The sequence below is a fragment of the Onychostoma macrolepis genome, chromosome 15 (assembly GCF_012432095.1).
Source record: "Onychostoma macrolepis isolate SWU-2019 chromosome 15, ASM1243209v1, whole genome shotgun sequence".
Lineage (NCBI taxonomy): Eukaryota > Metazoa > Chordata > Actinopteri > Cypriniformes > Cyprinidae > Onychostoma > Onychostoma macrolepis.
The window spans coordinates 16,716,940-16,732,173 of record NC_081169.1 but is presented as its reverse complement, the minus strand read 5'-3'; the positions used below and the strand labels follow the sequence as shown (position 1 = coordinate 16,732,173).

Genomic DNA, 15,234 nt, shown 5'->3' with positions numbered 1-15,234 from the left:
TGCAGAGCTTATTTTTTTTATGGAGAGCTTGTGTAAACAGGACAGAAAGAGGCTACTATTACTACTCTTCCTTTTAAATGCACAAATGTCTCATTAAACATTTCTACAAATTGATAAAACTGATCCAAGATCTAATCCAGTTTAGTCATTTCACTGCCTTCAAAAAACCTCTCCCATGACCTCATGGGATAGTAAAGTGAATTAATTGTGTTATTAATAAACAAATCTGTTGGATGAATTATTCAATGACTCATCATGATTCAATGACTCATTCATAAAGACAGTCCCTTGTTGCCACCTACTGGCTTAACAATGTAACCTGCAGAAATAATCATGTACAACAGGCTGTGAATGTTAGCTAACTGTTGCAAATACCATCATACACCCAAGCTTTAGAGCCAAAATGAGCTTGGACTTGCATATTTGAAGAAATTGTTGATAGCTGTATGCAAATGCATGTTAGATTTTTCTATAACCAGAGCAGCTTTTTAATAATAGATTGCAACAAAGGTTTTTTTTCTTCATTTTCTAAAACGCTCTGCCATTCCCACACGCACGTTCCCTCAAACTCTCTCACGCTCTTTCTCTTTCTTGTGGCTAATTGACCCATTTTTCCAGTGGAGAGGTTTGCGTTTGATTCAGGGGAGGTCAGTGAGTGCGTTTGGGTGGGTCTGCTGCAGTCTAAGATGTTGGCACAAGTTCTCTGAGGCCCTCACCTGAGACCTTCACTTGCATCCACACCCTGATGTCCTTGGGATGTGTGTATTTATGTATATTTATAGCCTTTCCTGTGAACCATGACAAGCATACATGCCTTTGTTCACCTGTGAAGACCTATCTGACAGGAACATTGACGCTGGTGCACAGGAATGTTCAGCATGAGGCACAACTCTTTGAGAAACTGCACTAATCCTATTCCTGACCTCCGATTATTCCCAAGAACATGGATTTTTGCCACACCCTCATCATGTGGTTAACCAACAATGGGGTTGAATTCAATATTACATCATTAAATTGAGTTGTCCACTTATTTGTTTTTCATTCAGGGGATCTTAAGGTGGAATTGATGTGCTGAGATGACTCCAGAATCACATGACTCAAATTCCTCAGCAACATTTTTACATAAACACAGAAGATGTGTTTTTCCACAGCTTCCCTGCTGCCCGCATTCTTGTGAGCGGACTGTTTAGTGGACCTTTTGCTCTGGCTCTCTGCATGGAGGAATGTGATAATGCATCCCAGCTTTGGCTTAGCCCTGCGGCTGGCCGCCTCGGTCTCTGGCTTCGCAACACGTGTCTGGCTCTGACTCCCACCCCTCCAGAGACCTGCGGGACCCGAGAACGCCACACACTGTGCACTACCCCGAGAGATCTGCTTCTCCAGCGTCACACTAGCAGCACGTTCAATGACAGCTGCGTCACTCATGTGACCAAATGTCAAAGGCCTTGGTGAGCGGCGTGTGTCGGTGAGGTGGGGTTTATGAAGGAATGTCTGAGGTTACAATGTTCAGGTTTTGTGGCCGGACACATTAAATGAGATTTATGTGAAGAGGATTTGCTGGCGTGCTCTCTTGAATCCAGCTTCAAAGATGCTACTGTAGGACTTAACTGAAGTACACTTTGTAAAACATTGGCATTACACGGCAATAGTACCATGCAGTCTATGTTTTTGGTTTCATTGAAAATGAAAGCAGGAAAGCAATGTAGTATGCAAATCTGACACTATCCTTTTTTCACAATAACAGTGGAATTACACTACTTTTTGATCTTGGTGTATTTTAACAGTATATTTTATTCTTAATCAGGAAGATTCTAATGTTCTATCCAATGCTTAATATTTTCGAAAATAAACTTAAAATGCAGTTTATTTTAGTTTATTCAGTATTCAAATTACATGTGCCACAACAACACCATTTTACCATAAAGGAATTTGCCAAAAAGGGAGGTTTGTATGTGTTCGACAGTTCAGTAAATCTTAGCTGTGTCCCAATTTCAGAGGCTGCATCCTTCAAAGTCTGTGAAGGGCTGTATCCTTCATTGCTCCATTAGTTGTATCCTTCATTGCTTGTTAAATGAATAGTGTTGGGAAGTAACTAGTTACATGTAATGGAATTACGTAATTTAATTACAAAATAAAAGTAATTGTAATCAGTTACTGAGAAAAAATGTGTAATTAAATTACAGTTACTTATGAAAATGTTAAGGATTACAAAGGGGGTTACATCTGCTTTTTTCACACTAACTCTCACAGACAGATTTAATTGATTTCTTTCATAAATTGCAGTGACTGCTCTAAAATATGAAACACCAATGTTTCAGGAGTTTAGAACATGCTTATTCGATAACTCTTTTATTTCCTATATGGGTTCATGTATAGCGATGCTTCATTTTTTAAGACTAACTGTTTTTTCCAAAGCATTATTAGATTCCAGTGTTTCCTGTCACAGCTGTGCAAAGATTTCATTTCAAAAACAGTATCATAGCCAATAAAATATTTCTTGTTATGATTTAAAATATGTATTTAACCTCAGAATGATCTCAAAGTAAGTCTGATTTTGTGGTGGCTGTGCTTCAAAGGGGACATTGGATGCCCATCTTCCACAGGTTGGTATGATTCTTTAGGGTCTTCGTGAAAGGTTTGCAACATACTTTGGTTAAAATTCCTCAGTGGTCATGTAAAACAACACCCTTTTTCCCTTGCTCTGTTCACAGCAACTTGTTTCGGGGCATGTGCCTTTAAATGCTAATGAGCTCTGCTCACCAGCCCCTCTCTTCCTTGGAAAAGCAAAGGCGATTTGCAAATAATCATAAAAAATATGAAATATAAATACTTTCTTCTGGAGGGGCAGCTGGATCACAAACAATGGGTACTGATCTATCCTTGAGTTTTAACTTTTTAAACCTGCCTTGAATTGTCCCTCGTTCAGAAAGCAGTCTGGAGTAAAATTAGTTGTGCAGACATCAATTTAGGTATTCGCTGGCACATTACCATCAAACACAAAACTAATGCACTGCATCCTCAGTGGCTCTGATGTCGGGAGAAAATTAACACTCTTATGTTCTTCTACATCACAAAACTACAAAACACATCCATCATTGTTACAGCTGCTCAAGCACGGAGAAAATGATGGACTTTGTACAACTGGCTGAGGGCGAAAATATGCTAATACTGGACAGTACTTCAGCTTTTGTGGGCGGGGCCTGAGCAATGATATCATACTGCTCAGAAAATCAAAACGGCTTGATAATTGAGACTTTAGGTTTAGGTTTTTGGGGGATTTAAAAAAAAAAAAAAAGGAGTAAATGTAAATTTTTATCATTGTAGGGTGGTTGTGTCCACACACTGCTAAGATATTACTTGCAAAGATAATACATGCAAACACCATGTAAAAGTGAATTTTGTTGTCTCATTTAAATGTCTCCTTTAAAATTAAAATATTATAATCTTAATTCAAGTGATGAAGGATTTAGAAAGTCTGACAGTGTTGAGCACAACTGTAAGGTTAACCCTGTGTGGTTCACATGTCTGAAAATGATTAACAGTTGAAAACATTAGAGATTTAGAAAGTAATCAAAAAGTAATCAAATGTAATCAGTTACATTACTTTAATAAAGTAATTGAAAAGTTACACTACTTATTACATTTTAAACAGGGTAACTTGTAATCTGTAACCTATTACATTTCCAAAGTAACCTTCCCAACACTGGAAATGAAGGATGCATTTCTGAATTGGGACACAGCTCTTGATGCAGACAATGGCAGATGGCAAATGAAGCTTCTCAATGCAGCAATCTGATTGGCTATTTGGGCTTTCACTCTTTTATTTGTTGTAAGTTCAATTTTAAGTCAGATTAAGACCAAAATCTACTCAATAACATATTTAAAAAAACTGAAATATAATAAGCCCAAAGTATTCTTCATTTGTTCAAGTTTTGCTCTCACAGACAGTCCACGTAACGTAATTTTCACAATTAGCTGATGTTTGTGCACGTCACCCATGTAATTTTTGCATCCGCTTGGACTTGTGTGTAGACAAACGCACAGAGTGTTATAAACGCTGAAAAAAAGTCTGTTAAGCCCAAGATATTCTTTAGTTTTGATGTAAAAGCTTAGCGTATGCAAACAGACGAACACATAGAATTTTAAGCTCAATGCAAAAACATATTTTTTAGGATGGTGCAGTTCAAGAGTTAACAATTTGTTATAATCATCCATTCCACCATGACACTCAAATCCTGCACTTGCAATGGCTATAAGAGGCATTATGACAGGTTTGACGTCAGTCAAATACTACTGGTACTTGTGTGGCTTTCGCCCTCTTTTGATCAAAATTTGGATGTATCTTTTTGAGAGAGATTTAGCAGAGAATAACAGCTAGTACCCTCAATGCAAAAACGACACATGTGCACAGATCACTGTGGGTGTTTTGGCAGTGCAGAGGAGGGTGACCTGTCTGTGTGTTAAGTAATGCCATGCTTAGAGAGTATTATGGCCAGACTCTTTAGCGATAATGCTTTGGCCCGTGGAGTGTCCGTACTGTCTGTCATAGATCTGCAGGTCTCTAAAGTCCGAAGAGGTTAAAGAGCATTTAGGGTTGAGAGCTGGACCCTCTGATTCTATGGCCATCCCAGAATATCCCGGTCAGCTGGTCTCCCTGAGTGACGGAGCTTATAGAATAGCTCGTCCCACATGATGGTGGGAAGGTGGCTGTGTCAGCAGGCGCTCAGTGTGAGAGTGTGCGCTCATGTGCCCTTTGTACTGCCTGCTATGCGCGGTGGTATGTATCTAAAGGTCGAGGGGAGGTACATGAGGCTCCAGCGGGGAGATATCGGGCCACTCGTTGCCCTGGATCCCAAAGGCCAACATGACACTGTCAACTCTGAATTCATTATCCTGTCAGGAGTTTGTATCTTACAGTATTATATAAAGGAACTCATATTACTGTCATATCAGGTTTACCTGTATATCTGATCACATAAAAATGACTTTTAAGTTAGTTACTGTTTATGGCATACTCATTAGAGAAACATTCTGGAGTTAAGTGAGTTGCTCAAGGCCCGCGATAGCAAAGACTATAGAATACCCAAGACGTGTCACTCGTATAGTTTTGAATGGGGAAAAATGCAACGCTTAATATGGCCGCTCAACCGCAGGAAGCCCCGCCTTCTGAATGAAAGAGCCAATCCCTAATTGGTAAAGTCAGCGCGTCACTGCAGCTGCAGTTAGAAGTCCCGGTTGCTATAGAAACAGTCACCGTTCTGAGACGTGCACTTAGAACTGCGCAAGCGCACTGGCTGATTTAGCCTGAAAAATAAGCTTTTTATAACGCTATTTGAGCAAAATAAACAACATTTATGATTTAATCGTAAGCTTAGTGAACAGTTTTGGAGAATTTGATGTTTCCCCATTCAAAGATACGAGAGGCGTTTCAAAGATAGCCGCCGAGTGACATGACTTGTCTTATGCCGAGTTCACACTGCACGATTTTCAAACTCGTCGGATCGCTGTTGTTTTCACACTGCGTGACTATCTGGGGAAGCATTCAGTCGCTGCTGTGTTCACATTGCACGATGGATCGGCGACAGAGGCTTTCACATTGCACGATTTCACAATAGGAAGAATCGCCGACAACTCTGTCTGATCCGCAAACTACGTTTCACAACAAAATAACGCGAGAACCCGCGTGCGTCGATCAGCCCGTTGTTCTCGAGCAAGACTGGAAGTATTAAAAAATATAGCCCGCATGGTCTGTGCGCTGATTTCCAGCTACAAAAACAAAAACAGATTATGCAGGAGGGAGATGCAGGGAACAGGGATTGTGTTCTGCAAAGAGTGGTAAATAATAATTTGCAGTAACTGTTATGCTGATGTTGCGGCTGGTCAAGCGTTTGTGCTTGTTTCTGTATGATATAATTGTACATATTAAAATACTGATATGGTCTATAACTCCTCACTGAACTTCCCTCTGCCCTGTATCTTTGTCTCTCATTGGCTGAAGGTCATCGTGATGTAGTTTTCAGTCAGAAATCATTGCACACAGCGTGATTGTGAATCGCCGACAGCTCCAGATATTTAGCATGCCAAATATTTCACAGGCGTCGGCGACGTGTCGGCGATTCCCTCAGATCGCGTCTTTGATCATTCACGCTGCGCGATTGTCACTCGCGTGAACGAGCTCCGATTTGCCTCCGATGTCGGGCATTTGTCGGCGATTTATCAAAACCTGTTGGCGAGTGAAAAATCGGGCTAAAATCGTGCAGTGTGAACTCGGCATTAAAGAGACTTTGGCGATAGTCACAGATCAGTTTGTGATCCAGTAACTCTCCAGTCACCCTTATTTTGGTTTGAGTTAGGGTTAGAGAAGATAATCTTGGTGGCTTTAGGCTACCACCACCTTGATCTTTGGATATAGGCCTTTATTTTTGGATCATGTGAACCTGACTGATAGATCACTTTTTTTTAAAGACGCTTGGAATGCAACACCAGTGTCTTGGATAGTTCTGACTGCAGAACATTTATGAGGAACAGAGCGGTGTTCAGTTTTACAGGTGTGTCTGTTTTGCAGGTCCAGGCAGCTCTGATCAACTCAAACAAAGTGGAACAAACAGACACCCTCCTGCTGGAGCTTACAGGTATTACACATACTCACCTTACTGCTTGGAGTCTATCTATCCATCTATCTATCTATCTATCTATCTATCTATCTATCTATCTATCTATCTATCTATCTATCTGCACACACACATGAACGCACCAGCACAGATGAATGTACCAGCACAGATGAATGTATGATGAGCTTGTCATGCAGGAGTGTTCAGGGCTCCTTTGATTCAGTAAAGCATGGGTGACTGAATAGTTCCTAACACGTGTCCTGTCGGCTGAAAGCAGAGCAAAGGATGTGTGAAAAGGCCACAGAAAATGGGCTCCCTGAAGGGGAATGGCGTCTCAGATACCCTTCCTCTCCTAACACAGGATGTTTCCTACAGTTTCATGTAGTGTCAGGTCAGCACAATGTGTCACATTATGACAAGGGTGGATGAGAGTAACACACACACACACACACATATCACCATGGCTTAATGCTGACAGACCAGTCACCTGTCTGGCCCTGGGCTCCCTCCTCATCTTTTTATGAAATGGGATCACAACTTAATTCTGAGCCCAGCAGTGAGTGTTACATTACATGAGCGGATTGCTGATACAATTTCAATATTCAGGTTTTCGTTTGGTTCACAGAATCATTTTGATGGCGCACATGCCGTTCTCCACGTGGCTGCACACGCACAACGCAGCATGCGTGGGTGAACTGACGCAGTCTCCATGACTCACTCTGACACCAAACATCACTTACAGCATCATTAATGTCCTTCTGCGTCTGTGGCAGGTGAGCAATCACAGAGCTGCACAGATCAGACCCACTTACAGCCGCTCCACTGCAGCATTCATCAAACAGCCACGAAGAGCTAGAGACATCAACTGATCTTAGCAGTGAGAATTTTTTATGTTTTCATTTTTAAAACAGAAATGTAATTGTTCTTTAATGAAAGTTACTTTCACATGTAAATTTGAACCTGCTCCAGAAATAGATGAAAGCCTGAAAGAAAGTTTTTGAAAAAAGATCAAGATGGATGTGGTATGCCTTAATTGAGGTAAACTTTCACATTATGTCATATTTTCTGCTCTGTCACAGGCTGTAAATTAAAAGCAATTTGGGTAACACCAAATGTCATAAATCATAAAACACCAGAAAAGAGTGAAGCCATCGGAACAGACACAAGGTCTAAATGATTTAACCTTGTCATTAACAGTGAAACTGTAATATAGGTGCTGTCATTATCATTTTTAATCATTTTTGTTTTATTTGAAATTGAAGAGTATGCTGAAATTAAACATAAGACCAGTTTCAGGAAAACAAACAATAGCATAATGCTTTTATGTTAGATTCTGGCCTGTACCCATGGCAACATGCTTATAATTCAGCTTTTGGAAGTCTTTTGAGAGAAGATTACAACTTTCATCTTTGACTATGAAGAGCATTCAGAATGAGCCTCAGACATGTCTAGCACCAGACACAGACTACTGTTGAAAAACTGCTGTCAGTAAGATATATATATATATCTATTTTTAAGAAATGTATACTTTTATTCCGCAAGGATGCATTACCCTGATTAAAAGTGACAGCAAAATATTTATTTACAAAAACTTACACTTACAAGAAATAAATAAATAAATAAAATACAAATAAATGCTGTTCTTTTGAACTTTCTATTCATTACAGAATCGTGAAAAAAAGTATCATGGTTCCACAAAAAATGTAGGCAGCACAAATCATGATTTCTAAAGGATCATGTGACACTGAAGACTGGAGTAATGGATGCTGAAAATTCAGTTTTGCCATCATAGAAATAAATTAAACGTATAAAAATAAAAAATAATTGCAACGATATTTGACAACAATACAGTTATAAATATTTACTCTTTTTCTGATCAAATAAATAAGAGAGGGAAAAATAATAATCTTTAAAACTTTTGAATGGTAATGTATCTCATACTTCTGGAAGCCCATTTGGTTTAGAAACCTTCAATATTACTTCTGCAAGATGATATAAACTAGCTTAGTTACTGTACAACTACAGAGCCTTATTGAATATTATATACATTCATTACTGCTTTTTAACTAAACATACACTATAAATATAATACAATGATAAAGCATTTACTTGAACATTCTTTATTTTGATAAAAGGAACAGACATGGACAGAGACAGTGACATTCTGAATCTGATCTTAAATTTGACATTGTGGCCAGCAGAGGGCAATACACTGTTTTAAATAGACTTGGATGGCAGCATCCAAAAAAAGAGAGACACCATTGACCATGTGATTTCTGGAATGCAAACTTCAGTACATTCTGTTATTGTTACAGGAAATGTACAATAAACTCTTAACTTGCACTAAAGCATCTTAAGGAAATAAGCCACGGCCAATATATATCAGATGGCTACAGAATGTGTAACCTTTTTAACAGCTCTTTTTAATGACAGATAACCGTCCTGTGATTACCACAAAATGTGTTTTTACACTTTTGATAGTTGGGTCCCATCCTGGTTGTTTTGTCCAGTGAATAAGCTGCTTACTAATATTGCAGATTCTAATAAGGGCTTAGATATGCGTTTGGCCAGTACACAATGTTCAGACATGGCTTGTAAAAACCATAATTGCATGTAATTTAGTGTCTAATCCAGGACAGTTTTACAAAACGGCATAATGCAGATGGGTTGTTCCAAACTTTTGTCTCGGCAGGAGCTCGGCACCAGCAGTGCTGCAACACACACTTTGCGATCCAGCTGTCGGCCACATGTGTGTGATGGGGTCGTTGAGTCCATACCCGGCTCTACATCATACCCTTTCTTTCAGTGTTCCTGTGGTCCACTATGTTGGGATTGAACAGAAGGCGAAGCTGAAGCAGAAGAACCTCAGCTTCGTCCAGAACATTCTGGGCTCTTCTGGTTGTGGATGTAGTGAGAAAATGCTGAGGAAAGCCCTTCTGTGGATGAGAAGGTGGGGCTGCTGGGCCTAATCCTGTTATCCCAGCCTTCTTAATCCAGATCCAGTCAGACTTTACACCTCTTCAGACCCACAAACACAAACACACGTCCAATACAAATATATCAGACATCATGGAGGACAGCATTATGCTGGCTGTTGAAGGGATCAAGAAAACCATCTTGCATGGAGGGACCGGTGAGAAGCCTAAATTTATCACAGGAACTAAGGTACAGCTTCACAGTCATATTTTATACGCATGTATGGCAGGTGCGTCATTGCATTTGTAACAGTAGAAACTGTTCCAGGATGTGAGTCATTTCATTGTTTGCCAAACTGAATCTAGGGATCACGTCTTTTTTCATTAAACACGTAATAGGTTGTTTTTATGGGATTATATAATCAATTTTAAAGCAGACACAAAGTCTCTTTAATGTAAACTTAGTAAGTTGTCATTTGTAGGGAGTGTGTGGCTTTGAATAACCAAAACTATAAGGTCTTATGAAGTATATAGAGATTTTTAGTGCTGAGTAATAGGTTTTTTGTGGATTTAACAGCAGATTTAACCCAAAATAACAACTTGACTTACTTGACTTAGTCTTCTTTGCCTCTAACGAGACATAGGGCATCAACGACCTTCCTCCATCTGACCTTGTTGGGGGCCGTTGTCTTGGCTTCCGCCCAAAGCTCTCTAACTCTTCCATGTTCCCTACAGGTGACGTTCCATTTCCGCACTCAGCTCTGCAATGATGAGCGCACCGTGATAGATGACAGTAAGAAGGCAGGTATGCCCATGGAAATGGTGATCGGGAACATGTTTAAACTGGATGTTTGGGAGACTCTTCTCGTGTCCATGCACATAGGGGAGGTGGCTGAGTTCTGGTGTGACGTCATTGTAAGTATAATGTGATTTTCAGTACTACAAATTACAGAGGTGGAATTAAACATTGTGATTAAATTGAATAGTCCAGGCTTATCAGATATTGAACAGGATCTAAAGTAAATGGAATCTATTGAATTGAAATTCAAAGACATTATTATTATATAATTTTATTGAATATGAATTATTATGTTAATTGTCTATTATTTGTAGTTAAAAAAAACTAGTTACAATTATATGAATTTCCTTGAATTTCATTCTATTTTTAATACTACTTCCTCAAATGTATTTTTTTCAATTATACATCCTCTTGGCTCCCTCAAATTCAGTTAAATTGCAATTTAAAAACCATTCTATTTTCTATTCTAAATGGTGCTAATATTAAGTTATTAATATATGTAATATTATATAGAGCTACCTAACCATTCAAAAGCTTGGGGTCAGTAAAATTCGCAAGTCTCTTGTGCTCACCAGGGCTGTACAGTGAAACCAGTAATATTGTAAAATATTATTACAATTTAAAATATCCATTTTCTATTCGAATATATTTTAAAATATTGTTTATTCCTGTGATGACAAAGCTGATTTTTCAGCAGAATTATTCTAATATGCTGATTTGGTGCTCATGAAACATTTCTTATTATTATCAATGTTGAAAACAGCTGTGCTGCTTTATATTTTTGTGGAAATGGTGATACATTTTTTTTCAGGATTCCTTGATGAATAGACTGTTCAAAAGAATAGCATTTGTTTGTAACTGAATTTTTTGTAACTTTGTAAAATGAATGCACTCTTGCTGAATAAAATACATTACTTTCAAAAAATATTCCTGAACCCAAAACTTTGAACATAATGATAACTGATCTTAAAAAAATGATTCGCACCTCAAGTTTGAGTGAAGGCCAAATTTTAACCTGATATCATAAACCGATAACCCTTTAAATGCGTTCAGATGAGACGTGGTGACCGACATTTCAGTCAGTGACCTTTATGGTACGCTACAAGCACAAAGTTGTGGAATACCACAGTGAGCTCCAGACTGTCATACATTAGCCTGATGGAAAGCTTAAATCCTTACAAAATAGGATTAATCTGAAGCTGTTCCACATGGTGTAATCATCATTTACAGCTGCCATCCCAGCTCCAGCACCTGAGATACAGTACTATGGCTCTAACAGTCTCTATAGCATTATGGGAAATACCAGGATTGTTAATACAAACACAGCCATGGACAGATCAGCCACATAAACACACACTTTTAAGCTTTAGAAAAGTGGCTTTTAAAATATCAGTTGGAAATGGAAATATGTGCAGTAACTCACCCTGAAAATGACTTATTTTAGGGATTAGAAGTAAGTATTAGTGTTAATAAGTATTTTATGTTCTTTCCTCTGTGGCCGAGCAGCACACTGGTATGTATCCAATAGTGGCAAAGAGTCTGCGGCGTATCGCAGTGGGGAAAGATCCAGTGGACTGGCACATTCACACCTGCGGCATGGCCAACATGTTTGCCTACCACAGCCTGGGCTATGATGATCTGGATGAGCTTCAGAAAGAACCACAGCCTCTTTACTTTGTAATGGAACTTCTGAAGGTCTGGACTTTCAAGCACATTGAAAAAATATGCAAATTTTGCCTAAACATACCTTATTTAATATGGATTTTACTTTACATGAAGAACAGGTCTCACACACTGCTTGCAAAGAAGGCTTGATATTTATTACCACTACAAGTTTTTAGCCTAAAGACCTTCGTCAGGAATTTAGAAAGATCGAAATGCTGCAGTGCTAACAAATACACTTTGAATTGAATTATTCTTTGCAAGCTACAGCAGTGTGCAGGACTTGGTCTGCTTTAATAATATAATTTCCATATGCACCAGCTGTAACCTTTCATGACTTTTTATTTGTGTATCTGCAATATGATATTTAGTGAAGTGCATTATTATGGTCTTGAGTAGATTATGGCAGACTGCTGACTACGGTGGTTTAATTCACAGGAGCAGTACACAAAATGACCACTAGGTGGAGCTAGGGGATCATTTTCATGTCTGTTTAGGCTGTGGCACTAACTGGAAATTCATTATGTGTGTGAAACTTACTGCAATAATCAATAATGTGTTCAGGTACAGCAGCCCAGTGAGTATGACAGAGAGTCCTGGGCTCTGAATGATGAAGAGAGATTGAAAGCGGTACCTGTGCTTCACGGTCAAGGGAACAAGCTCTTCAAACAGGGCCGATATGAGGACGCCACACTGAAATATAAGGAAGCCATTGTGTGTATCAAGAATGTGCAGACAAAGGTAAAAATAAAATAAAATACACCTACATACCTGCAGCTGTTTTGTATACATTCAGTAGTTTAAAAATGACTGTATTCTGAGAAAAATATCTTTTAATTATTTTGATCATGAAAAGATTGAACAACAATACCACTAATGCAATATTAAAGGGATAGTTCACCCACAAATGAAAATTGTGTCATTAATTACTCGTTCCAAACCAGTAAGACCTTTCATCTTCAGAACTCAAATTAAGATATTTTTGATGAAATCTGAGAGCTTTCTGACCCTGCATAGACTTGTTTGCAAGCAGACGAATGCACATGCATGCGTCGTGCTACTGTCGTGTGTCGAAGACTGACACAGAAGAGTAACATTTTTTGAATAAAGTCATTATTTTTGTTTTCTTTGTGCACAAAAAGTATTCTTGTAGCTTCATAAAATTACGGTTGAACCACTGACGTCACATGGACTATTTAAATTATGTCCTTACAACCTTTCTGGGCCTTGAACATGTCAGTTCTGTTGCTGTCTATGGGAGGGTCAGAGAGCTCTTGGATTTCATTAAAAATATCTTAATTTGTGTTCCGAAGATGAACAAAGGTCTTAAAAGTTTGGAACGACATGAGGGTGAGTAATTAATGACAGAATTTTCATTTTGGGGTGAACTATCCCTTTAATGAAGTACGGCACGTCTAATTTAATTGAAATGTGTCTGTTTCTTCAGGAAAAGGCATGGGAAGCTCCTTGGCTGAGACTAGAGAAGATGGCCAACACGCTCACTTTAAACTACTGTCAGTGTCTGCTGCACATGGAGGAGTACTATGAGGCCATCGAACACACAACTGACATCATCAACCAGCACCCTGGTGAGTAACAGGAAATGGTCAGTTCTCCCAACAATTACAGACACAAACAAATGGCAACAGAAGTTTGTCTGGTTTTGTCAGATCAGTGGGTTACAACCTGTTGGTGTTGGTCAGCGCTTGGTTTCACCGACTAAACGTGTGGCGATTGTTGGGTCTTGGAATGCCTGAGAAGAATTTATGAACTGTAATCGGTTGTCTGTCGCCACTGATCAGCGTCTGTTGATGCAATGTGAATTGGCCTTACAACAATAAGATCAGTGTTTCCTGATGTGAAATGCACCAGTTAAAAGCATTGTATTTGCAGGGGCAATGAAAGCCTTCTATCTGCGTGGAAAAGCGCACATGGAGGTGTGGAATGAAGCTGAGGCCAGAGATGATTTCATGAGAGTCCTGGATCTGGACCCAGGCATGAAAAAGACAATCAAGAAAGAGCTTGCAGTTCTCAAAATGAGAATGGAGTTAAAAAATGAGGAGGACAGACTGAAGTACAAGGGCATGTTCGCAAAAATGGCAAGAGAGCAAGAGTCTCTAGAGCTGGAGAATCCAGATCAAGAGATTTCAGAGCAAACATCTCCAGAACAAGAAACAACTCAAGAAAAACAACTCAAGAGTCCAGAGGAGGCACCGCTAGAGCAAACAGGTGAAGAACAAACAAATTCAACACAAACATCTCCTGAGCAAATAACTTCAGCACAGAAGAAACATCTACTGCGCTATCAAGTTCTGATCATGAGATACCAGAACAATCAACTACTCAAAATGTGACTCCAGAACAAACTACCAGAGAAGAAGCTACTCCAGAACAATTATTTCTGGAGCAATCAGCTTCTGAAGAAACATCACCAGAAAATATAACTCCAGAGCCAACCTATCCAGAACAAGCAGACCAGGATCTTACAACTTCAGAACAAATGACTCCAGCTGAAACGACACCAGAAAACACCAGTCAATGAGTCTTAATCATAAAAAAAAAATTGATGATGTGGGATAAAGTTGAACCCTTTTGACTTTTTACCTCTGAAATGCTTTGTTGCTTTTCTTCATGTATTCTACATTACAATGTAAGATTTAACTTTACCATAGTGACTGTAGTTTTGCCAGATCATCCAATAAAATAGTACTCAATCAGTTGCTGTGTTGTGGTGGATAATTGAATAATGAATAATTAATTCATCCGCAGGATTTTGTCTCTCAAAACATCATAAACTTAATGATAACTCAGTGTATCCCACTCTTTATGCTCAGACATTGCAGTCCTATAATGCATTTAAATATTAAATATAAAATTGAACGTTTATCAAATTTATCATGTTCATAAATGAATCATGTTTGAGTATGTATTTGAGGTCTCCCGGATTTCTTGTTTGCCAAATATTACTGTATTTTGCATTTTTACGCATTGCATTTCAGCCTTTCATCAATTCATGAGCCCAGTTTGGGAAACCCTACTTTCATATATGCCAGCACTGAGATGATTAATATCCTGAGGTTTATGAATCAATTTACAATGATATGTGTTCAGGAACAGTCTGGATCAATGTCATTACATCATGAGATATTATTTTAAGGGGATTCCCTTGTGTTTCCGTCTACAGTTTCCCAGCATATCTACAGTGTCCTCATGTAACCATACTTGTCAGCAGAGTTGGGTAGATTAC

General features: G+C 38.8%; 1 protein-coding gene across 1 annotated transcript in view; it reads left to right on the top strand.

Moving 5' to 3' along the window:
• The window catches only part of aipl1 (aryl hydrocarbon receptor interacting protein-like 1), a 33,836-nt gene extending 19,140 nt beyond the window's left edge, over positions 1-14,696 (top strand). The window contains 9 exon segments of the mRNA XM_058745092.1: positions 6,566-6,632; positions 7,237-7,488; positions 9,304-9,776; positions 10,262-10,441; positions 11,832-12,020; positions 12,552-12,728; positions 13,435-13,576; positions 13,881-14,267; positions 14,270-14,696. Coding sequence (XP_058601075.1) covers positions 9,681-9,776; positions 10,262-10,441; positions 11,832-12,020; positions 12,552-12,728; positions 13,435-13,576; positions 13,881-14,267; positions 14,270-14,529 — 1,431 coding nt within the window. The 5' untranslated portion in view covers positions 6,566-6,632; positions 7,237-7,488; positions 9,304-9,680 and the 3' untranslated portion in view covers positions 14,530-14,696.
• Positions 14,697-15,234: the final 538 nt, after the last annotated feature.